This window comes from Acinonyx jubatus, chromosome E1 (genome assembly GCF_027475565.1).
Source record: "Acinonyx jubatus isolate Ajub_Pintada_27869175 chromosome E1, VMU_Ajub_asm_v1.0, whole genome shotgun sequence".
NCBI classification, from domain to species: domain Eukaryota; kingdom Metazoa; phylum Chordata; class Mammalia; order Carnivora; family Felidae; genus Acinonyx; species Acinonyx jubatus.
The window spans coordinates 56,636,999-56,658,770 of NC_069397.1; the positions used below are offsets into that span (position 1 = coordinate 56,636,999).

A 21,772-nucleotide genomic window follows, 5' to 3' on the forward strand; every position below is an offset into this window, starting at 1 on the left:
GCCTCAGCCCTGCGGGCCCCTCCTCGTTCTCCTTCCACAGGGATCCTGGGCTGGCTCATTGGAAGTGGCCGTTCGACCGGAGAAAAGCCGGGCGGGGCACGGGGAGCATCCATCAGGGGTTCCTTCAGCCCCCAAACAATGTCTACTGGTCAGACTGTGTGACCCAGCAGGTTCTAGAAGAGCTACTGGGCTGAACCCTCCCAGAGGGCAGCACCATCTGGGTCAGGGGGGCAGCTGCCCCTTCTGGATGCTGACAGAAGGGAGAAAAGGACCCAAAGTGCCCTCAGTCCAGTGGGGTAGTTCAGCCCAGTTTCCCTAAGAAAGAACGTTGAAGGTCAAGGCCTACTTCCTCATCTATTTACACCCGTGTGTGTGTCGGGGGCGGGGGGGTGGGGTAGAAAACGCTTCTCTTGGCCACGAGACACCTCCATCGGCTCACGTCACCACGCAGCCCCACCGTCCTCTCCGATGGGCCTTCCTCGTGCGAAGGGGGAGCAGCCCCTCCACCCCCCACCCGACTCCGCACGGAGGAAAGGACCTGAGCCCCGCGCCGGGCCCCCCGGGATGCTGCGAAGACGCGAGCTCCCACCTTAAGCTGCCTGCGCACTTTGTCAATGAAGAATTTCCAGCATGTTTCCCGAGTGTCGTTCATGCCGAGGGACTTCACTTGGGGTCGCATAGAGGAGATGATGTTCTCCAACTCGTCGTCCGTAAACAGCCCCGGTATCTCCCCCGAGGCCAGCAGGTCGTTGATCAGCACCAGAAACTGCTCTTCGGCCACCTGGGAGTCTGTCATCAGGAACACCGAGGGGACATTCTTCACAGCTGACTTTATGTACTGTGCACCCAGGTCAACCTGGACGCAAGGAGAACACACCGAGGGTCGGTCATGGGGACATTTGCTTGGAGGCGTCCCCCACAACCACCCGGGAGGGGACAACCGAGGATCAACTTTGTAAGCAACGTGCGGGGTCTGTAGAAGGGGACCCAAAACCTTGGGCGGGGAGTAGCCACGCTCACAGCGCCCACGTGGGCAGAAGCAACCCAAGTGTCCGTCGGCCAACAAACGGACAAAGGTGGCCTCTCCGTATGATGGATTATTGAGGCTTCAGCAGGAAAGACATCCTGACACCTGCTGCAACCCGGATGTGCCTGGGGGACGTGACTCCCGTCCGCAAACGACAAATACCGTAGGATTCCACTGGCAGGAGGCCCCTGGTGTGGTCAGGTTCATACAGACAGAATGTAGCGGGGTGGGCGCCAGGGGTGGGGACTTCGTGTTTCAGTTTGGGAAGATGGAGACGGTGGCGGGGGGGGTTATAAACCAATGTGGGTGTGCTCAATGCCACTGACCTGTATGGTGACAACGGTAAATTTTGTGTTGTGCACACAGTTTGCTACTGAGAAAAGATAAAGGGGGGGGGAGCCCTCAAATAGAGATCCCAAAGGATGTCCTCAGTAAATGCACCGCGGGCTCAGGTCTGGAGCTCAGTGCCAGGAGGACACCACTCCGAGCAATCCCTACACGGAGCGAAACGCCTGCCCCGTCCCTACTAGGATTTAAAGAAACAGCCCCACGAAACGACTGTGCTCATTCTGGAAGCATCCGCGAAGGAGACTACTGAAAAGGAGAAAGAACAAACACGTGTCAGAACGGTACGAATACCTTGCGTTGCTTGAAGAATGTGCCCCCTTGCACGTGAGAGATGTAAATATTCGTTCGAAACGTCTGTCGTCCAGGTACTAATGCGAGTTTGCAGGGCTTGATGACCTACTACGTGCAATGTCTAATTTTTCTTTGAGACCGATGGGCCCGTGTAGTCGTTTCAAAGGCTTTAAAACGGGCCGGTTGGAGGCATCCCGTGTGGCTCAGTGCTGCCCTCTGGCAGCGGCCAGCCTCCCTGGCGTCTTTGTCCGGACAGAAACGTTACCAAGGTCCTTAGCTGGAGGGGACGGCGGTGGAAAGCAAGCCCCAAGTTCCACGTGTTTGACAACTTAGCACGAAAGAAAGCGAGGGGAGGTCCTGAGCTAGAAGAGGAGGGCCACACCGGTGGGGTTCGGGCAGGGGCAGGGGTGCAGGCTGGAGGAGCCTCAGAGCTAGGAGGAAGGCTCTCCTCGTCTTGCCACCCCACTGAGCCCGTGGTTGGAGATGTGTCTAAATCCAGAGGCCTGAGCGTGCGCGGCCCAGCTGTCACCCCCAGGGAGGTGGCGGAGGGCAGCGGGTCTGTGAGTGGGAAGGCAGCTTCTGGGGTGGGGGTGGGGTCGGCAGGATGCCGCGGAGGCCCCTTTCTTCCTGCAGGTGGGAGCCACTGGGTGCAAAGCTGCAAAGGTTCCCCAAATTCAGATTCCAAGTCTGGCCCGACTGGCTGAGGCGCGCAAAGCTAACTGTACGGCCGTCCAGGTCAGGGTGGAAGTTTCTGGAAAGACTGAAGGCCTAGGAATGGGGATAAGGGGCTCCTCCTGACCCAGCTGCTCCCCCTCCCGCCACGTCTCGGTCTGCGGCTCCTTCCCATCAGCCCACAGGTGCTCCGCTGCTCGGCCGGCTGGCTCTCTCGGTGCCCCCAGAAGAGCCCGTGAGGCTGTCCCTCCTCTGCTGCGTCCCTGTCCTGCCCTGCCTTGGCTCTGGCCCCGCCGTCTCAAAGCTTCACCCCTCTGACCCCGGCGGCCACACCTGCCCTCATGTGGCCTCGGCGCTGCGTGTTCTCTCTTGCCCGTCCCTCACTCCCACCCTCTTAGGCTGCTGGTCCCGTCCTGGGGTCCCCGCCTCCCACCTCCCAGCACCTCCCAGCCCCCCAGCACGTCCTTCCTCTCCCCCAAATTCCTCAGATGCCCGTGTATGCGGAGCGGCATCACATAGGTTCCTCCCGGCTGCCCCCCGGGCCCCCAGCCCAGATCTGCCCCGGCCTCATTTGCGGCCTGTCGGAGGGCACCACCCTGCTGGGCGCCGCTCCGGGTGCGGACGTCACAGTCACCTCCCAAAGCTCGGGTGCCTGCGGGTCCCTTCCCCACTCGCCCCTCGTTGACAAGGAGGTCAGTGATCACCCGCGTCCAGGGGGAGTCTAGGCGTCGGCGTAGGTGGAGGGGAGCACACGCTCCCATCTCTGGCTGGGAGGCCCCCTAAGCTGCTTATTATCATCAGACCATGGGCTGGGCCCTTGCTCAACTTCCGGGGTTCCCCATCAGGTGCATCCCTACTCTCCGGGCTATGACTCAGGCTTTGGGGGAGCATCCCACAGGAATACAAACAGGGCAGCGCTGGGGCCCGGAGAGTGGGGAGCCCAGCGAGGCCCTGCCCCCCCTACTCCCTCCTGTGCAGGCAGAGCCCTGGCGGGTGGGGGCACCCCTAGACTGCCCCTCAGGTCTCTTCCTTCCCGCTCCCTACACGGCCCGGTCCCAGCCCCTGTGGGGCACGAGGCTTTTCTGCACCTCCCCACCGCTCACCCCGCGGCAGTCTCTGTGGTCCTCAAACCGCCCTCCATTTTGTTCTGGGACCTTCCCAGGTCTTGGTTCTCTCTGCTCAAACACTTGATGGCATCTCGTTTCCTGGGGACCACGTCCAGGATTCTCCACAGTGTCCCTCGGGGGCGGTTCCTGACCCCTTTCCTGCCTCTACCCTCCAGCGGGCGTCCACAGCTTATGGTATGGACCGCGTAACGACATCACATCACTAACAGCACAACACAAGCCCCGTCAGCCCACTTTGTCTGCTTCTTTACTTCTGAACACACAGCAGCTGCTCAATAAGTGATAGCGGGCAGTTAGCACCAGCCGGCTCGCAGTGGGTGTTGAGGGCACGGTCCTCAGATCGCCTGTAAGAACGCTGTTCAGACTCAACACTCACAACTGGCCCTAAAGTGACGTGCCAGGGACAAAATCCACACAGCGACAGACACTGGGATGCAATTGTAAAAATAAACCAGTATTTGGGGCGCCTGGGTGGCTCATTCGGTTAAGTGTCCAACTTCGGCTCAGGTCATGATCTCACGGTTCATGAGTTCAAGCCCTGCATTGGGCTCTGTGCTGATGGCTCAGAACCTGGAGCCTGCTTCCGATTCTGTGTCTCCCTCTCTCTCTGCCCCTCCTCTGCTCACACTCTGTCTCTCTCTCTCTTTCTCTCTCAAAAATAAGTAAACATTACAGAAAAGAAATAAACCAGTATAACTTGGTTGATAGATTAGAAACTTTTCAGTGGAGAAAACCCAGTGAGATGATACAGCTCAGAGGCAAGGGTCCTAAATGCCATCAAGTGCACCTGGGAAATCAGAGTGAACTAACTTGACCAGCTAAGCTGCGAGCTGGTCCAGTCCAGGAGGCAGTGTAGCCCCCGTAGGAAGACCTTTCCCTTAACGCAAGGACCTAAAAATACATCGGCTAGTCCTTTGCTGGAAAGAGTAGAATCCACTGGGGACAATGCCAAGGACAGAAGCCACATGCTTGTCCAGAGGTTGTGGTCCCTGGCAGAGCCCCCCTGGCAGAGCCGGCAGGGCTGAGAATTAGCACCCCGTCCCCACTGTTGTTCCAAGGGTCTCTGCCAGCGGCCCACCTCCTCCCGCAGAGCATCCCAGGGCGCTGTGCCCCGGCAGGGCTCCAGGTCACCCCTCTAGAGCTGCCCACCAATGACCCTCAGGGTCCTCGGGGCCCCGTGCAGTGGGGAGGGTCCCCGCTGGGTCCGGCCTGCAGAAGCGGCCCCCCGGCACCAACGCAGAGAGAGATGCGCCCCCTGTAATGCGGTCGAATCAGTTTCAGTTCTAATCTGAAGCAGGACGCCGATTTGCCCTGGGCCACTCATGTCTGATGAGCACAGTTCCCCGGCCAGAGCAAACTTTCGGGAAAAAGAAATCAATGAAAAGCCTCCGCGGCACGTCTTGGCGATGGGAGACCCGTTGACACTAATGTTTGTTTGATTAATTCAAAAAAGCAGCCTGGCAGGATCCAAGTTCGTAGTCAGATACCGAGTAACCGCCCGGAATTATTTACTCTGGGGACCCGGGAACGACACAGAACAACTCGGCGACCAGGGGCAAGAACCGGGTCCCGCTGCTGCTGGGCTGACCCTACAGACTTCAGCCCGGCGGGGACGGGGACCCGCATGGCCTCTCCCCTGGGCCACAGGGGAGCGGGCACTGGTGGAAGCACGTGTCCTGGCCCTTACTCCCTCCGACGAGGACCCTGCAGGGACATTCACTTTCTGTGTCCCGGGGGCCTCTTTTCGGACCGGCGCGTGGTCAGAGTTTCCCTGCCCCCCGCCTCCTCCCCTTCCGCGGGGGCGGCTCGTCAGAAAGCCACGTCTCACCTTGAGGTCTGGGATCCCATAGCCCTTCCTGAGGCTGATCTGGAACACGTCCAGTGCGCTGATGTAGGCGGCCAGGCGCGAGAGGCTCTGTTTACCGCTGCCTCCCACACCCACCAGCAGGGCGTTCCCACGGGGCGACTCCAAGATGCGGTTGATTTTGCAGACGTGAGCCACCGCGTCTTCGAACAGCACCTGCCGAGAGCCGAGAGGCTTCTTGGCATCCCGGGGCGTGCGGATGCGGCTCCGTCCACGGCCCAGACCCTCCTCGGGCGAGGGGAGGGGGGTCCAGGTGGCCTTTGCCAGGAGTCACGCCGCCCCAGGGCACCGCTGTGGTTCCCAGCGAGGTGGGACGGGGAAAGCGGGGTCCCGGCCCCTCGCCTGTGCTGTCAGCACGGCGCACGCCCCTCACCAAGTTCATGACCGCGTTGACTTCGTTGTAACTGTCGAGGACGTCCACCAGGAGCTTGTGTAGATGGGCCACGTTGGTTACCGCGAGGTATTTGGGCTCGCCGATCCCGTGAGAGAAGTGGCAGAAGATATTTGGCTTGGCGAAGAGAAGCTCTTCGCCGAGATCCTAGGAATAAGAGGTAAGGCACTTCCACGGTCCATCGTGGGCACGCAGCTCAACACATCGCGCTGCTTGCCGCAGCGGCCCCGGGACGCCGGGCCGAGTCTTCATGGGCCCAAACCGCTGCTGCTGGGGCCCTGCAGACCAGTGGGCAAAAAACTCCCCGGTAGGACGGTCCCATCTCCCATCACGTCAGGAGAAAGAAAAGAATCTTCCAAGAAAGCCTAGGACGTACGAGCAGAGCGCCATGAGCCAGGCAGGCCTTTCTCTACCCCAAGCGGACGGAGGGAGCTCATCACATCCCGACCTACTGAGGCGTCAGTCCTTCCCCCAGACACACACTCGCGTGACCGAGTCATTTCTAAGGACCCGGCGCGGTCCTTCGCACGCTCACGTCGGGGCCCTTCCGAGAGGGCTCGCCTTATCGGCGGGCCCCAGGCACCCTGCCCTCCTAGAGCCTGTCGGGGCTCATCAGAGGGACTTGGTGGCTTGACTTACATCAAAGAATTTCTTGGTGGAAGCCATCGTGACTCTGCGCAGCACGTCCTGGTCTTTCCCGTCCACCATCTTGTCGCCATACACCCTCTCGGCTTCATGCAGCCAGAGGCGGACTAGGTCGAGCGGTACCCTCAGGATCTCCGCTGTGGAGAATAAGAGCCCCTGCCCCAGGCACGGGACGGTCAGCGTCGTCAGCTGCACTACGGAGGCCAGCCAGGTGCCGTACGCAGCTGACGTGAGAGAGTGGTCACTTCCCCAGGCGGTGATCTGCCAAGCCACGGATGGCCGAGGCCACGTGCATCCCGGAGGCTGTGTCGCGGGCAGAGATGTGGGGGAATCCTCCTCCCGAGACAGGGCGATGCCTTCGTTCTCTAACCGGGTGGCTGGCGGAGAAGGGACAGACGAGTCTGGCCACGAGGGGGAACCAGACTCTCGAAGGCCACAGGGCGGGCAGTTACGGGCCGGGGATCCGCCACAAGCCTGCCTGTGTCCGGTCCTGGCTCAGCCGTTTGCCGACCGAGTGCCCCGGGCACGTCCAACAGGTTCTTAAGGAGAGTCTACCACGTTCCAGACCCTCTTTGGGGCTCCGGGATCACGGCCCAGATAGGCCCTGCTTGCATGGGGTCCACACTTCTAGGGGGAGATGGAACCAGGCAAACAAAACAACAGGGTAATGACACACGCAGCCCCATCATCATTGCTGTCATCAGTCCATAGGTCGCTTTGCTTTCTCTCCTGAGAGCAGCACAGGAGGAGAGCACCCACGGATCAGGGACTTGGCCAGAAGAGGGCTGAAAGAGCAGTACCTGGAAAATACTGGAGAGGTCCCTCAGGTTGAAGACGTAATGAAATTTAATGGCCGTGGGAAGAAACATTGCAGTGACTTTCTGATGCAGGGCTGTTACCGGAAAAAGATACATCGATTCTTAGGTGCTCTTAACGGCCTCGGGAAGGGCAGAGCTTAAGGTACAGTTTCGAAGGCAAATGGAGTACGAGGTGGTGACAGTTTGAGTAAGAAGTTCTGCACGGCCGAAGAGGGAGGCTTGCTGCCCTACTGACGTGTAAATCACTCCTTGTACACTGAATTTCCTACCCCTGCCCCCCCCCCCCGCCCTCCCCTCAAGCCACTGGATTTCATCACATCTCCTGCTGCAACATAGCATCGTTTAAAAATATTGATTTTAAAAGTATAAATAACATATCTGCCAGGGGAGACTACGAAGAAGCCATCAGCCCCATGAAGCAGGAGGTTTTCCTGACAGGAGGGGAGGGGATGAGCCGTCAGCTTACCCAGGGCCGAGGTCACCAGCTGGGCGCTCATCTTCTGAACCACCATGGGGACCGAGCGGAAGGCCAGGTGCTGGGCCAGGATCGTGTTGTAGATGGTGGTGAGGGCCTCCTGGCCCGGAAAGCTCACGGCAAACACACAAAAGTGGCGCTGCCGGGAACAACCACAGATCCCCGTCAGGCGGCCCCGGGGGGACCAGCTGGTGGCCCGGGCTGCCTGCCTGCCTGGGGGCGCAGGCTCTGCCCCCGTCACCTAGTGTCTCGCGGGCATGGTCGGAACGGACGGTCTCCCTCCTTGGGCCTCCTATGTGGTGAGATCCCATGAAATCATAAGGATCCGCTTAGATCCTTCAGAAGCGAGGTCCTGCCTGGATGGGGTTGCAGACGTTAGTACGGGAGATCCTGCTAAATCTGAGTTTCAGAGGGGCGCCTGGGGGGCTCAGTCGGTTCAGCGTCCGACTTCGGCTCAGGTCACGATCTCGGGGTCCGTGAGTTCGAGCCCCGCGTCGGGCTCTGTGCTGACGGCTCAGAGCCTGGAGCCCGCTTGGGATTCTGTGTCTCCCTCTCTCTCTGACCCTCCCCCGTTCACGCTCTGTCTCTCTCTGTCTCAGAAATAAACAAACATTAAAAAACAAAAAAAAAAAACAAAAAAAAATAATAGATAAATCTGAGTTTTAGGTAAATAACAAACAATTGTCCTGATGAGTAAGCGTGTCCCGAATACCGTAGGGGATGTGCTTGTTCTGAGACCTCAACCCCACGGCGGCGGGACGAGCTGAGTGTGGCTTCCACCCACCTGGAGCCTGGGGTCGATGGTGAAGGATCCGGAGGTGGGGTTCATGCAAGCCACGTACTGACAGTTGTGGATGTCCTTCAGCGTCAGCTTCTGTCTGTCGTACCTGCGCGAGGGAGACCCCCCCCAAAGTCGTGCCACCGGCCCCCACCCCGCCCGCCATCATCTCTCGCACGTGGTGACCAAAACCCGCCACGAGTGTTGCTTATATGTGAACGGGCCGATTTCACTTCCTGTCCTCAAGGAAAATCTGGAAACGAGAGGCAGCGGGGTGGGCTCAGAGTGCAGGCGGAAGCTTCCGCCCCAGCTCTGCCGTCCAGCAGCATCGGGCCCCCCCCCCCCCCCCCGGGCAAGGCGGCCCAGCGCCCCGTGCCCTGCGCCAGCACGGGGACTAAATGCGCTAACGCACGGAGACCCGACACAGGGCAGGGGTGCCCGGCCCAGGTCGTTCTAATCATGAATGATAATGACGACGACGATTCTCAGATAGGCTGGCCGTTTCCCTGACAAAACTTGCAGGGACTCGGATGAGCCGAAAGGTTACATTTTTCACGTGCCTCTTACCTGTTGGGGTTCCCCACACCGCCCCCACCCCCCCATGCGTTTTTCTCCGCTGGGAGTCATTGCTTGTTCTTGGCTTCCAGGAATTCCTGGCAGGCTCCGGATACCGATTTGCCATCAGCCTCTGCGAGTCCTTGTCCCCGTCCTGCTAATGCCGGATGGTGCTTGTGCCGTTACCGTGGGTGTCTTGTGAACGGGGGCCCGCGTGAGCGAGGGGCGGAGGGAGGCCGGGCTGTCCCGAGCCTCGCAGGAGGCGCACTCCTCTGGCCCGGTCTGCATCCCGGTCCCGGACCCTCCCCGCAGCCCCCGCCCCACCGCCCGCTTACCAGTGCCCGTGGTCCATGTGCTGTCGGATGAGCGTGTGGGGCGCCACGGTCCCGTACTTGTCCACCTCAGGCATGTTCATGTCGTCGATGAAGTAGATCAGCTTCTTGGTGCCTGGCGGACCGTAGTTCCTCCCGGACTTCTTCTCTAGCGGCTTCTCTAGAACCCCTGGAGAAGGGAGCCAGCCGGCTGCCACCATGCCTGGTACATCCTGGAGGGAGGTCCTACGGGGCCCGTGGTCCCCAGCACCAGGTGGCGTGGCCTGGGCAGTGGCCCTGGAGGGGGCCCTGAGGATGGGTGGGCTTCGACTCCGTCACCCCCAGGAGCAAAGCCGGGAGCCTTGGGCATCAAGGGTCCAAGGCGCAGGCGGCAGGAGCCTTGCGCCTGGACAACCTTGGGGCCACCCCAGACTGGCTGTGGCGGGAGCTCCCGGTGGGATCTGCCCAGGAACTCTGGGACGAGGGGTCCTGGCGACTACTCCCATCCCCCCTCCTCTGAGGACGGAGGCCAGTGGAGGGGGCGTGGCCGGCGAAGGGGAACCTGGCCAGTCCCTGGTCTTCAGTGAAATTGGATAAAGGGGACCGTGGCGGTAAGGGGCCAGCCACTGGGATGAGCGTGACTGGGGGTGTCCAGACGGGGCTGTGAGGACCCATCGTGGTCATTGAGCCCCCCTGTGCCCTGCTCCTGCCCCCAGTCCCACTCTGCACCTCAACCTGGCCCTCTACTGCACCCCTTTCCCTAGCCTCGCCCCTTCTACTGGTCCCAGCCCCACCCCACACCCCTGCACCCCTGCATCTGGACCCGTCCCACTCTGCACCTCAATCTGGCCCTCTACTGCACTCCTTTCCCTGGCCTCACCCCTTCTCCTGGCCCCAGCCCCACCCTGCACCCCTGCACCCCTGCTGCTGTCCCACTTTGCACCTCAACTTGGCCCTCTACTGCATGTACCCCTTTCCCTGGCCTCACCTCTTCTCCTGGTCCCAGCCCCACCCCGCCCCCTAGCTCCTGCCCCTGGCCCCACCCCTCACCCCTGCACCTGGCCCCGTCCCACTTTGCACCTCAACCTGGCCCCCTATTATGCCCCTTTTCCTGGCCTCACCCTGCACCCCTTCTCCTGGCCCCAGCCCCACCCTGTACCCTGGCATACCCCTGGCCTCACCCTACACCTCAGCCTGGCCCTGGCCTCATCTTGCACCCATGTTCCTGCCCCTGGTCCCACCTGTAGTCCTGTTCCTGGCCCCAGCCCCATCCTGTACCCCTGGCTCCTGGCCTTAGCCTCACTCTGCACCCCAGACTGGCCTCAGCCTCACCTTGCACCCCTGTTCCTGCCCCCAGCCTCACCCTATACCCCTGCACCCCTGCTCCTGGCCCTGGCCCCACCCCACACCCACGCACCCCTGCTCCTGGCTCCGGCCCCACCCTGCACCCTAGCCTGCCCCCCGGCCCCACCCCACACCCCTGCACCCCTGCTCCTGGCTCCGGCCCCACCCCGTACCCCCGCACCCCTGCTCTGGCCCCAGCCCCATCCTGTACCCCTGGCTCCTAGCCTTAGCTTCACTCTGCACCCCAGACTGGCCTCAGCCTCACCTTGCACCCCTGTTCCTGCCCCCAGCCTCACCCTATACCCCTGCACCCCTCCTCCTGGCCCCGGCCCCACCCCGCAGCCCCGCACCCCCGCTCTGGCCCCGGCCCCACCCTGCAACATGGCCGAGGTCGTGTAGAAGTTGAAGGGCACGGCCTGCACGAGGTAGTCGTCGGTGTTGAGGCTCTCCAGCTTGTCCCCCATCAGCACCGACTTGCCCGTGCCTGCGTTCCCCACCAGCATCACTGGCCACGACTTCTCCATGAGCAGATCCATGAAGTAGCGGATACGCGTGGTTTCTGTGGTGTGCACCAGAGAGGCCTGGGCCGGGGGGTGGGGTGGGGGGGGAGGAGTCGTGACCCTCAGACATCCTGCACCTCTGATTTCCACCTCCCGGCTAACCTGCAGACCCAACGGTTTGCCAAGTCCCCGGGTTTACTGTTGAAAATCGTGTGTGTTCGGTGACCCGTCAAGAAGTGTGAGACGGGGCGCTGAGTCCCGCTCCCCAACTGTCACCACCCTGGGGCGGGCACCTGCAGCGGGACGTCGGGGTCCAGCTCGAAGGAGGGCACTTTCTCTGTCCACGGCAGGAACTTTTTCGTGTCGGGATCTACGTAGTAGTCAAAGATGGTTCCCTGCGAGGGGAACTTGATCGTCTTGAACTCGTTGACCCACCATTTGCTGAACTCGACTCGGTAGTCCACAAGCTGTTGAAAAGCAAACCGGAGCCTGGCTAGGGACGCCCAGAGGCCCCGCCTGGACGGCTGGCTCCCTGTGGGGGGGGGGGGCCGGCCGCTCACCTGGTCCTGGAACATGGCCCCCCCGAAGGCCCAGAAACAGGCAAACACAAAGTAGAGCTCGTACAGCTCCTTGGGGGAGTCGGGCGGCACGCTCTTCTCTGTGAGGAGGCACTCCAGCAGGTACAGGATGGTCTGGATGACCGTGACCTCCGGTATGGGCGTGATCTTCTTAAACCCAAAACGCAACTTGTCCAAGCAGGTGGGCAGGTACTTGTCAAAGAGGATCATGAGGTTGGCCTTTTCCGACTGCACCTTGCGCCTCTCAATCCAGCTGCTCACTACCCTGGGGGAGACAGGGGGGCACCGGGTGGTGGGGCCACCGTGGCGGGCCCGCGTGGCCTCCCTCCCCTTGGTGAACATCCCTGGCGCCTCTGAGTGACTCTGGTGCTCCTGCCTGGTGATGCGGCCAGACGCAGACCTTGAGAGGGTCTGACGGGGGTGGCGGGGCCGTGGGGGTGCGCTCTGCCTCTGGCATTCTAGCCATAGGGGGTCCTGTAGCCTAGAACGACTGGGAGACATCTTCGCTACCCCAGATGAAGCCACTACTGATGGGGGCAGAGCTGGACATAGGGGAGGAGAAAGATTTCACATCGTCTGTGTGGATAGGGGGAGGGGGATAGGAAGGGAAGGGAAGACAGAGGAACAGGCGCCTCTCATTAGATCATCTGAGTTCCTGGATCCAGCCGTGCCTGAAGCACCACTTGGTGAATTGAGCCAACCTTTTTTTTTTTTTTTTTTTTTTTGCTTTAGCTAGTTTGAGATGAATTTGTCACGTTCTACGGAGGCGTCCAAACTAATGCAATAGGGAACCATCGAGGACCCGTGTTGGCCTGTCTGGTGTCCACCCGCTGCTGGCGTGGGTTGTTGAGAAGCGGGCCACCCCAAGGGCGAGGGTACAGACTCTGGAGCCTGCTGTCTGGGCTTGAATCCCCTTCGGCCAGCAGCAGCTTGGGCGAGTTACTCAACGTGTCTGGCTCCCAGGTTTTTCACTTCTGGGTGGGAGTGAGGACTGCCTGGGCTGATATTTTTAGAGCCCGCAGAAGGGAGCCTGGCCTGCCGTGAGCGCTAAGTGGCCTGCCTAAAGCAGAAACAGCGTCCGGCCCCCTCGTGGGTCAGCGAGCGCATCATTTCCAGGATGGAGCAGAAGCGGGGGGCTCACGTCACCAGACACGGCTAGCCTGGCATCCGCAGCCCCGAGGACAGGCTCCGATTCCTACCGTGCCTCCATCAGGACGGAGGACCGGCAGCTAAAACGTCTGCCCCACTGCACCCTGGATTGTCCAGAATGACAGAGCGATCTTTTCCACGATCTGTGTCTGCGGGCAAAGCGTGGTGCCCGGCTCCCAGGGGGAAACCTTGCTCCCCTTCCTGCTCTGGGATGTGCCCTGTGGTCTCCCGGCCTCAAGTCACTGCTGTCCCCGTGGGAGGGATGCCTTCCTCCCGGGGGTCGGGGGGCGCGTGTTGGCCCCCTGCCCTCTTCACTTCCCCCCTCCTCATCCCCAAACAGCCGCTCACCGGCTTGGTCCTTCCTCCGGGGGCCTCGAGAACCACTCCTGGCACAAGGCTTCCTTTCGGCTCTCTCCTTCCTACCCCCCAGCCCCCTCCGGTGCCCCCGAACCCTCCGCCTCCCTCCTGTTGCCTCGCCTTCCCACCCTGGAAACTCTCACGTGTGGTGTAGTGGCTCCCAAAACATATGTCCACCAGGACGCATAAATGTGGCCTTCTTTGGAAAAGGGTCTTTGCAGATGTAGTCAAGGTTAGGATCCCGAAATGAGGGCGGGCCCCAATCCCATGACTGTCCCTACAAGAAAAGGGGACTGAGGGGAGACCACGAGAGACACAGAAAGGTGGCCATGTGGATGTGGACGCAGAGATCGGGTGATGCATCCACGAGCCAAGGGTGGCCACGGGTGGCCCGGAGCCACCAGCAGCCAGGAGAAAGGCCTGGGGCACCGGCTCCCTGGGGGCCTCTGGGTGGAACCAGACCCTCCAACACTCTGATTTTGGGTTCGGGCCCCCGAATCAATGCCAGATCTCCCATTTCTTAAGATTTTGAGCATTTCTCACGTTGTCCCTTCCTCCCTGCCCCCAGTGGTCACCCATCGTCCCCTGGCGTGGCCGGCCCTCTTCACCCCAGAAAGGGCCCCCGTGTGGGCCCCGCAGGCCGGTCCAGTATCAGCTCCTTCCTGCCAAGAGCATCTTCAGGCTTGACGCTCCGTCCACGGACACCCGACCGCCACCGGGACCCCGGAACCTCCCCCTCTAGCCGCGCCGCCCCGCCACGTTCCCGTCAAGGCTGGTTCTCGCCTGGCGAGCTCCCTGCAGTTTCTGTCCGCCTGGGAAACTTCCTCTCCCACCAGGTGTCAGCCCAAACTGCGCCTTCCTCTCGGGAACGCTTCCCCGCAGGGTTCCCGGCTCACGGGGCCGTGTGCTGGTCACCTCGTGTTTACACGGCTGTCGCCGGTCCTTCCGCTGCCGTGACCCGGGGCCCGGGGGAGGCCCTGCGTGCGGAATTTGTTGAGCGCATGCCCGCACACCCGCACAGGCGACTCGGAAACGCCACCAGCCTCGCCTTTCTCTGCCAGTTTGGAACGGAAAAGCGAAAACCCAACTCACGGGTTCCACCCCAGGTCTGCAGGGTTGATGTACAGGATCCCGGCTCTGGAGACGGTGGCCGGGGTGGCCGTCCTCAGGTGGCTGATCTCAAACACCAGCCTCATGGTGCGGTTCAGGGGGATTCGCTCGTTGCTGGCCAGAGTGAGGACCTGGGAAGGGGGTCAGGCCTGTGGGTTTTCAGCGGCTGACATGCCATTGTCCTGATGGTTCGTCACACGGGGGCGTCTCAGAACAAAGAGGGCCCGCGCACCTGTGCTCGTCACCAGCCAGCTTCCCTAGATGTCCCTGACACCTGTCCCACCCCCAGACAAGGCAGGAGGCTTCCCGAAGTGAGCACCGCGTAGGGCATCACTGTGATATCACATTTGCTTCTGGAAAGCGTGGTCTCGCCCCCCCCCCCCGCCCCCCGCCCCGGAGTTCTTGTGTTCCCTGTTCCACCCAAGTAAGAATCGTCGTCTTCCGCTGTTTCTAGATCATTCTGAATTCTGTTTCTGTCTTCCAAGATGTTAGACGTTCTGCCACGTTATGTCACGCGCCATTTAGGCAAGAAAGTTTTCCATATCTGTGCCCTGCACCCATGCTGCTGCCGTGCCAGACAGACCCTCACTCCCCAGGGCCAGCCTACGGAAGGTTCCGTCTCACTCCCCAGGGCCAGTCTACGGAAGGTTCTGTCTGTTGTGTGCAGCAGGTGGTGACGTGCTTCCCGTGAGCCCCCTGCCCCCCTCCGGGCCATCGCCAGGCTTTGAGGGTTAGCTCTAGAATCCAGGAGCCCCTTGAACCTTGTTGTCATCCATGACGGTGTTGAGAGATTCGATCCACATAGGGTCTATGTCCCCATCCAGGACGATCCACTTGGGGCCATCATGAGTGATGTTGGCCAGGTCCCGCATTATGGTGGAGAAAAGGCCTGTGAGTGAGCAGGGCCAGGGTGGGTGAGCAGGGCTGGTGTGGGTGAGCAGGGCTGGGGTGAACAGGGCTGGGATGGGTGAGCAGGGCCAGGGTGAGCAGGGCTGGGGTGAGCAGGGCTGGGATGGGTGAGCAGGGCAAGTGTGAGCAGGGCTGGGGTGGGTGAGCAGGGCTGGTGGGGGTGACTAGGGCTGGTGTGGGTGAGCAGGGCTGGTGTGGGTGAGCAGGGCTGGGGTGAGCAGGGCTGGGATGAGCAGGGCTGGGATGGGTGAGCAGGGCAAGTGTGAGCAGGGCTGGGTGGGTGAGCAGGGCTGGGGTGGTTGAGCAGGGCTGGTGGGGGTGACTATGGCTGGTGTGGGTGAGCAGGGCTGGGGTGAGCTAGGCTGGGGTGGGTGAGCAGGGCCAGGGTGGATGAGCAGGGCCGGGCTGAGCAGGGCCGGGCTGGGTGTGCAGGGCTGGGGTGGGTGTGCAGGGCCAGGGTGGGTGAGCAGGGCCGGGGTGAGCAGGGCCGGGCTGGGTGTGCAGGGCTGGGGTGGGTGTGCAGGGCCGGGGTGGGTGAGCAGGGCCGGGGTGAGCAGGGCCGGGCTGGGTGTGCAGGGCTGGGGTGGGTGTGCAGGGCCAGGGTGGGTGAGCAGGCCGGGGTGAGCAGGGCCGGGCTGGGTGTGCAGGGCTGGGGTGGGTGTGCAGGGCCGGGGTGGGTGAGCAGGGCCGGGGTGCCCCTGGGACGCCTGCTGGTGACCCGCCTCCACTCCGCCTGCCCGGACCCGGCTCCTCCTACCGTCTTTCCACTCCCTGGTGGCCGGGTTGATGATCCCAAAGAGCTCGTCACAGGTGACTGCCTTGGGGTCCAGGTCCACAGCGATCGGCTTCCTCTTCATGTTCTGGTAGGTCTTGTGGAGAGACTTGAGGACCTGGGCGTGGGGGGGGGGGCGGGCGTTCACACCGGGCTTGGGGGCCCGGCCACTCCGGCACCCGAACCCAGGAAGGTGCCCTCCACGAGGGCTGCGGGGGCCTCCGGCGAACCCCAGGCAGAATTCCTGCTCCGCGACTGTTGTGCTTTGCCGACACACGGGTGAGCGTGCGTCCCCCAATCGGTGGCCGAGGCAAGTAACCCGGGGACGGGGACCGCAGGCACTCCCATCCGCGGACAGCGGAGCACCGTGTGCCCGGAGACCGGGCTAAGCTCGGGAAAACTCGCAGCGATTTCCTGACCGTGGAGGCCGTCCCCGCTCATGGAAGAAAACTCCCCGCCATCCCTCCACCCAGAGAAAAGGGTGTTTAAGGACACTTGTCGGTGGTTCACGTGAACGCGCGTGTGTGTGCGTGTGTGCGTGCAGACATAAACATGCATACGTGGGGGGCGCCTGGGGGGGCTCAGCCGGTTGCGCATCGGGCTTCGGCTCAGGTCATGATCTGGCGGTTTCTGAGTTCGAGCCCCGCGTCGGCTGTCAGCACAGAGCCTTCTTCTGATCCTCTGTCCCCTCTTCCTGCCCCTCCCCTCTCCCTCTCTCTCTCAAAAATGAATAAACATTAAAAATGCATACATATGTATATGTTCCTTTTGGAAGACTGGGTTCATACAGTTTCTGCCTTTTTAAAAATAACTTGTGAGCGTCCCCCGTGTTATTACTTTGGAAACGATCTTGAATTAATAGCACGGGAACCCATCCTGTGGGCGGCCAGCTGAACACTTGGCTGGCTTAGAATCTTCCGATGTTATCGATGTGAGTAATATTGGCCGCCACCTTCTGCTTCTCACTATGCCCAGGTAGTGGCAGGGGACAGGGGACAGGAGGGGGGGTGGGGAGCTGGTGCAGGGGGGCAGGTGGGGACAGGAACGTGGGGGGGCTCACATGGGAGGAGGGGACAGGAACGTGGGGGGCTTGCACAGGGGGCAGGAGGGAACAGGAGGGTGGGGGTGGGGCACTGGCCACAGAGGGCCAGGTGGCTGGTGTCCAGGGGGAAGGAGCAGGAAGAGAGGAGGACCCAGGACAAGGGCTGCGGCTGCCCCAGGGGTGTGGGGAGGTGACGAGGCCCTGCGAGGGTTGCGCGCGGGGGGCGGTGGGGGGGGTGGGGGGCAGCGTGCCTGGGATTTGCCGCTGCCCGCGTTCCCGATGACGAACACCGAGTGCCGCACTTGGAGGAGCTCCTCGAGCTGTACGACCTTGAGCACGAAGCTGTCTTCCGCCTGCAGCTTGAGCTCGACGACGCTCTGCTTGATGATCTGGGGAGGCGCGCACAGGGCGGGGTGCTGGGCGCAGGCACCAGGCGGTCCTGGCGGGAGGGGGACTTCCTGCCTGGCAGGGGGTACTGTGAGGGAGGCCCCCCACGTGGCTGTGTTCGCTCGCTCGCTCGCCCTGCCGGTGATTCTCCCGAGCACCCCTGCAGGGGACAGACCTGCCCGAAGCCCTCTCCTGTCCCCCGGGAGACCCGGCCCCCAGCATTGAAAGAGGGGCCCCCCGGGGCTGGAAGGCCGTTCGTGGCTCCAGGGGGCCTCTCTGGCAGAGGGAGCCGCGTGCCCCACCGTCGCACCTGCCATGGAGGTGCCGACGCGACACCCACCCCGCCCTGGCTGGACCCGAGGGCCCGCCAGGACCTACCTTTTCAAAATTCAGGTCCCGTTTGCGAGGCACGTCCAGGGCAGGGAAGAGGTCCCCGATCAGCCCCATGAACACAGGCAGGTCGTCGGTCACGATCTTGGGGATGTTGAAGTCTCTCAGCGCCCTCATCAGCACCTGGTCCTCTGCCCGGCTGGGGTCGCCCCTCTTCAGGGAGCCGGCCACCACCAGCACGGACTTGATGGCTCGCAGGCCCCAGTCGTAATGATCCTGGGGAGGGCAGGCACGGGCGGCGGACGTGAGCGTGCCTTCCGGCTCGGGCAGCTTCCCCAGACCGGCCCGGAGGGCACCCTCCCCAGCCGCCCTGCAGGCCCCAGATGCCGTCAGCTCGCACCTGCTTCGACAGGAGCTCCCTGCACAAGGTGTAGAGCGTGATGAACTTCCTGGCCAGCAGGCGGGCGTCCAGAAAGCCCTCGGCCACCAGCATGATCTCACATATCAGTTCAAAGTCGGGGACGACCATGGCACAGGGCCTGGGGGAGATCGGTGGGGTGGGCCTCCGGCTTCTCCCGTCTTCCTCCCACCCCATGGTTGGTCAGCTAGCCGCGCACCTCACCTGCCAGGCAGCCCGCAGCGTCAGGGTTTCGGGGCCGAGGGGGTGGGCTCCCAGCAGCCCCCCTCCACTCTCCACCTCCTTGGTTCCTCCTATGCCCTCTGCCCTCCGCCCGGACTGTCGCCAGGCCCTACACCTGTTCTACGGACTCTTCTCTGAACCCTGCCTTCCACCGAAGGGCACGTGCCCCGTGCCCCCCGGGAAGGCAGAGAGGGAAGACCGCCGTCTACTTTTAGAGGGGGCCCTGCCCGCTAGACCCCCCGCCTCCCCGACTGGGGAGCCCCGTGTCCCCGGCCTCCCCTGGCTCCCAGCTTGCTCTGGGCTAGCTTCCCCTCTGCCCACGCACCTGAACAAGGCTTTTAAGTTCTCGGGCAACTCGGTGCGTCCCGCGTAGCCAGGGTTCATGGTGATGAACAGGCCCACGGTGGGGATGAGGCTTATCATCTCTCCCAGGAAATTGAAAGTTTTCTTCTTGGCCCGAATTGCATCTTGGACACATTTTACCTAAACAAGCACACAGACACGTCCGCGTGGGAATGACCAGCTTCTTCGGGCTGGATCTCCATCTGTGATAAAGTAAGTGCATGGCTGTGAGTTTGCAGAGGACGCTCCTGGTCGGTCTCTCTCTCTCTCTCTTTTTGAGGGGGGAGGGGCAGAGGGCGAGAGAGAGAGTCTTAAGTAGGCTCCATGCCCAGAGCAGAGCCCAGCTCAGACCTCAATCTCGTGACCCTGAGATCACGACCTGAGCTGAAATCAAGAGTCAGATGCCTAACCGACTGAGCCACCCAGGCCCTGTTTCCTCTCCTTGTAATGAAACTTCATTTTGAGACACTAGACTCACGTGCAGTTTTCAGAAACAATGCGGAGCACATGCCCAGGTGCCCCCGCGTGTCCTACCCGGCGCCCCCTAGTGGTAACATCTGGCACAGCAGCAGTGCAGCATCACAAGCAGGACCCCAACACCGACAGACAGTCGAGACAAGGGACATTGCCGTCACCACGAGGACCCCTCACGTGCCCTTCTATAGCCATAGCCCCACTTCCCCCGGCCCCCACCTTCTCCTTGGCCCCTGGCTTCCCACTGCTGTAACCCTGCCATTTCACGAATGCTGTGTGGGATCGTGCAGCTTGTAATATGACGTCGCCCAGCAGAACGCCAGGGTGTCGTGCGGCGTGTAACGTGATGTCACCCAGCAGAACGCCGGGGACGCCCCCCCCCGCCCCGTCCCCCAAGGGCGAAGCTGCCTCAGAGTTTGTTCCGCACTATCGCTGAGTGGTGTTCACCTCCTAGCGGCTCCGTGTGTCCCGTTCCTGCCCTGGAAGTGCCGCGTGGGAGCACTGATCAGAGCCACCTCTGTGTCAGACAGTCTTTAAGAAAGCCGGCCCTGGGGGAACTCTAAACTTCAGGGGTCCTTGAGCGGGTTTGACGTTCCGCCCCGGCAGAGCAGCTGCGAGGCCGCGCGCCACCACTGGAGGGCGCCCCACGATCGCGGTTAAAACCTTCCAACCACCTGGACTTGAATTCAGAGTCTCCGCCTTCCCAGCAAAGTTCCCGCCCTCGGTCCTGGCCTTTCCTCCCTGGCTGGCCCGCAGCGCAGGGCTCCCTTCCAGAAGGGCTCCCCCCCACCCCATGCGAAGCCTCTAGCTACCACCCCGGGCCGGTCCCTGCTGGTCCATTCGAGTCAGAAAACATTCTGGGGTGCAGTGACCGACTTAGGGGGTAGGGCAGTAACTGCTGCTGCACTGGTGGACTGGGGCCGGGGGCACCCCAAGGCATCGCCCTTCGTCCCCTCTTTGCCTTCCCGGCCCCTGGCTCAGGGCTCGGGGACAGCTCTGTGTCAGGAGGGTAACAGTGGAGGATGTCAGCTACCCACGTTCACCTCCCATCCTGCGGGCCAGCCTGTGCCCTCAAAACCATCTTGTGGGTTAGGAGGTGGTTCTGATCACTGAACACAGAGGGTTCCGATCCCTGCCAAGCGCAGAGCTGGGGAGTCCAATCAGTGAGTTTCAACCGGGCCCCACGCCCAGGTTGTGAGTCTCGAGCGGAGGGGGGGCGGGGTCCCCTCTGCGCCCCCCGCTCTGCCTCGCCGCCTCGTGTGCTGGCCGGAAGGCCTGGCTCCGGGGACCTGTGTCTGCTTCTCTGTCTGTTGTGTGGGGGTGGGGGTGGGGGTGGGGGTGGGGGTCCTGTGCACCAGCAACAGCCTGACCTCCAGGGCCTTTTGGAATATGCAAAGTTGCTTCTGGACCCCCAGCTTGGCCTCAGTTCCCCGGAGAGAGCCCTATGGTTCTCACCTCCTGCATGTGTGGGATCACGGGAGGAATGTGGGGTGGGCACAGGGCTGTCGCCACCTGAGCATCCTGTCCCCACCTGGTCCCCAGCGCCCCCCCCCCCCCCCCGTGGTGCATTCCCGAAGTTCACGGGCAGATTCCCCCCTCCCCTCCAAGCACCGCTCTCTAACGCATCCTGCATTGACACCTGGGACAAAGAACTCTGTCCCCGGCCTCCAAGCAAACTACGGCAGCCCCTCACCTGCAGTCGGTTACGTACACGCCGCTCTCTCCGATGCTCACTGGTTTCGCTTCCGCGTGCCTGCCCGGACCCCGGGCCCCCGAGGGACAGCCCCGGGGGAGACCACCCGTCTCTGTGCCACAGCACCCCTCTCTGCGCGGCGCACTAAGCCCCGCGGGGCCCTACCTGTACGGCGATCACCGACAAGACTTCCACCGAGATTCGGTTGAACTCGTCGAAACAGCCCCAGGCTCCCGTCTGGGCCAGGCCCTTGTAGATGTTGCCGCAGGACTAGAGAGGGTGAGAGGGGAGAAGGGAGCCCTGGGGAGAGGAAGGCAGGCGGAGGGCCGGCGCCCCCGCCTCAGGCGGGGCTAATACCGCATGGAGCTGGCCGCCGGGGAGAGCCCATCCTGCCCCGGTGATCTCCCTGGGGTGGGGGCTGCCCTGCCACCCCCTGCCCCAGCTGGACAGTTCAGGCAAGCGCATTCGTGCAATGTTCTTCTTGCACACAAGGGAGGGGGCTTCTCTCTGAGGGGCTGGTGGGACGTGAGTGTCAGTTTCTTCTAGATGCTTCTGGCACCCCAGTCCTCAGCTGGGTGATCGGCAGTCTTCAGGGATTCTGCGAGGGCTCCAGGGAGTGTTACGCTCCTTCTGGGGCGTCCGGGTTCAGATTTGACTTCTCCAGACTACAGAGGCTGGCGTGGACCGTGGCCTTGCTGGTGAGGTTGCTGGTGCCACCTCAGGAGGGTTGGGCCCTGGGGCTCACATGCGGGTGGGGAAGGGACTGGAGGCCCCCGCAGGCCCAGGCTCCCGGCCTCAGGCCCACCCCCAGCCCTCCTGTCGGAAGCTGCTCTACGGGGCCTC

General features: G+C 62.3%; 1 protein-coding gene across 3 annotated transcripts in view; it reads right to left on the reverse strand.

Annotated features, from left to right (window-relative positions):
* DNAH17 (dynein axonemal heavy chain 17) overlaps positions 1-21,772 on the reverse strand; it is a 100,670-nt gene that overhangs the window by 28,790 nt on the left and 50,108 nt on the right. For all 3 annotated transcript variants that reach the window (XM_053211719.1, XM_053211718.1, XM_053211720.1), the window contains 19 exons: positions 21,095-21,199; positions 18,746-18,903; positions 18,181-18,319; positions 17,829-18,056; positions 17,315-17,452; positions 16,007-16,139; positions 15,102-15,229; positions 14,323-14,471; positions 11,707-11,989; positions 11,440-11,613; positions 11,020-11,227; positions 9,327-9,492; positions 8,443-8,545; positions 7,650-7,797; positions 7,166-7,257; positions 6,360-6,521; positions 5,703-5,867; positions 5,294-5,485; positions 590-856 (listed from right to left, as the gene is read on the reverse strand). In XM_053211719.1, the coding sequence (XP_053067694.1) occupies positions 590-856; positions 5,294-5,485; positions 5,703-5,867; positions 6,360-6,521; positions 7,166-7,257; positions 7,650-7,797; positions 8,443-8,545; positions 9,327-9,492; positions 11,020-11,227; positions 11,440-11,613; positions 11,707-11,989; positions 14,323-14,471; positions 15,102-15,229; positions 16,007-16,139; positions 17,315-17,452; positions 17,829-18,056; positions 18,181-18,319; positions 18,746-18,903; positions 21,095-21,199 (3,138 nt within the window). The remainder of the gene's footprint in view (positions 1-589; positions 857-5,293; positions 5,486-5,702; positions 5,868-6,359; positions 6,522-7,165; positions 7,258-7,649; positions 7,798-8,442; positions 8,546-9,326; positions 9,493-11,019; positions 11,228-11,439; positions 11,614-11,706; positions 11,990-14,322; positions 14,472-15,101; positions 15,230-16,006; positions 16,140-17,314; positions 17,453-17,828; positions 18,057-18,180; positions 18,320-18,745; positions 18,904-21,094; positions 21,200-21,772) is intronic.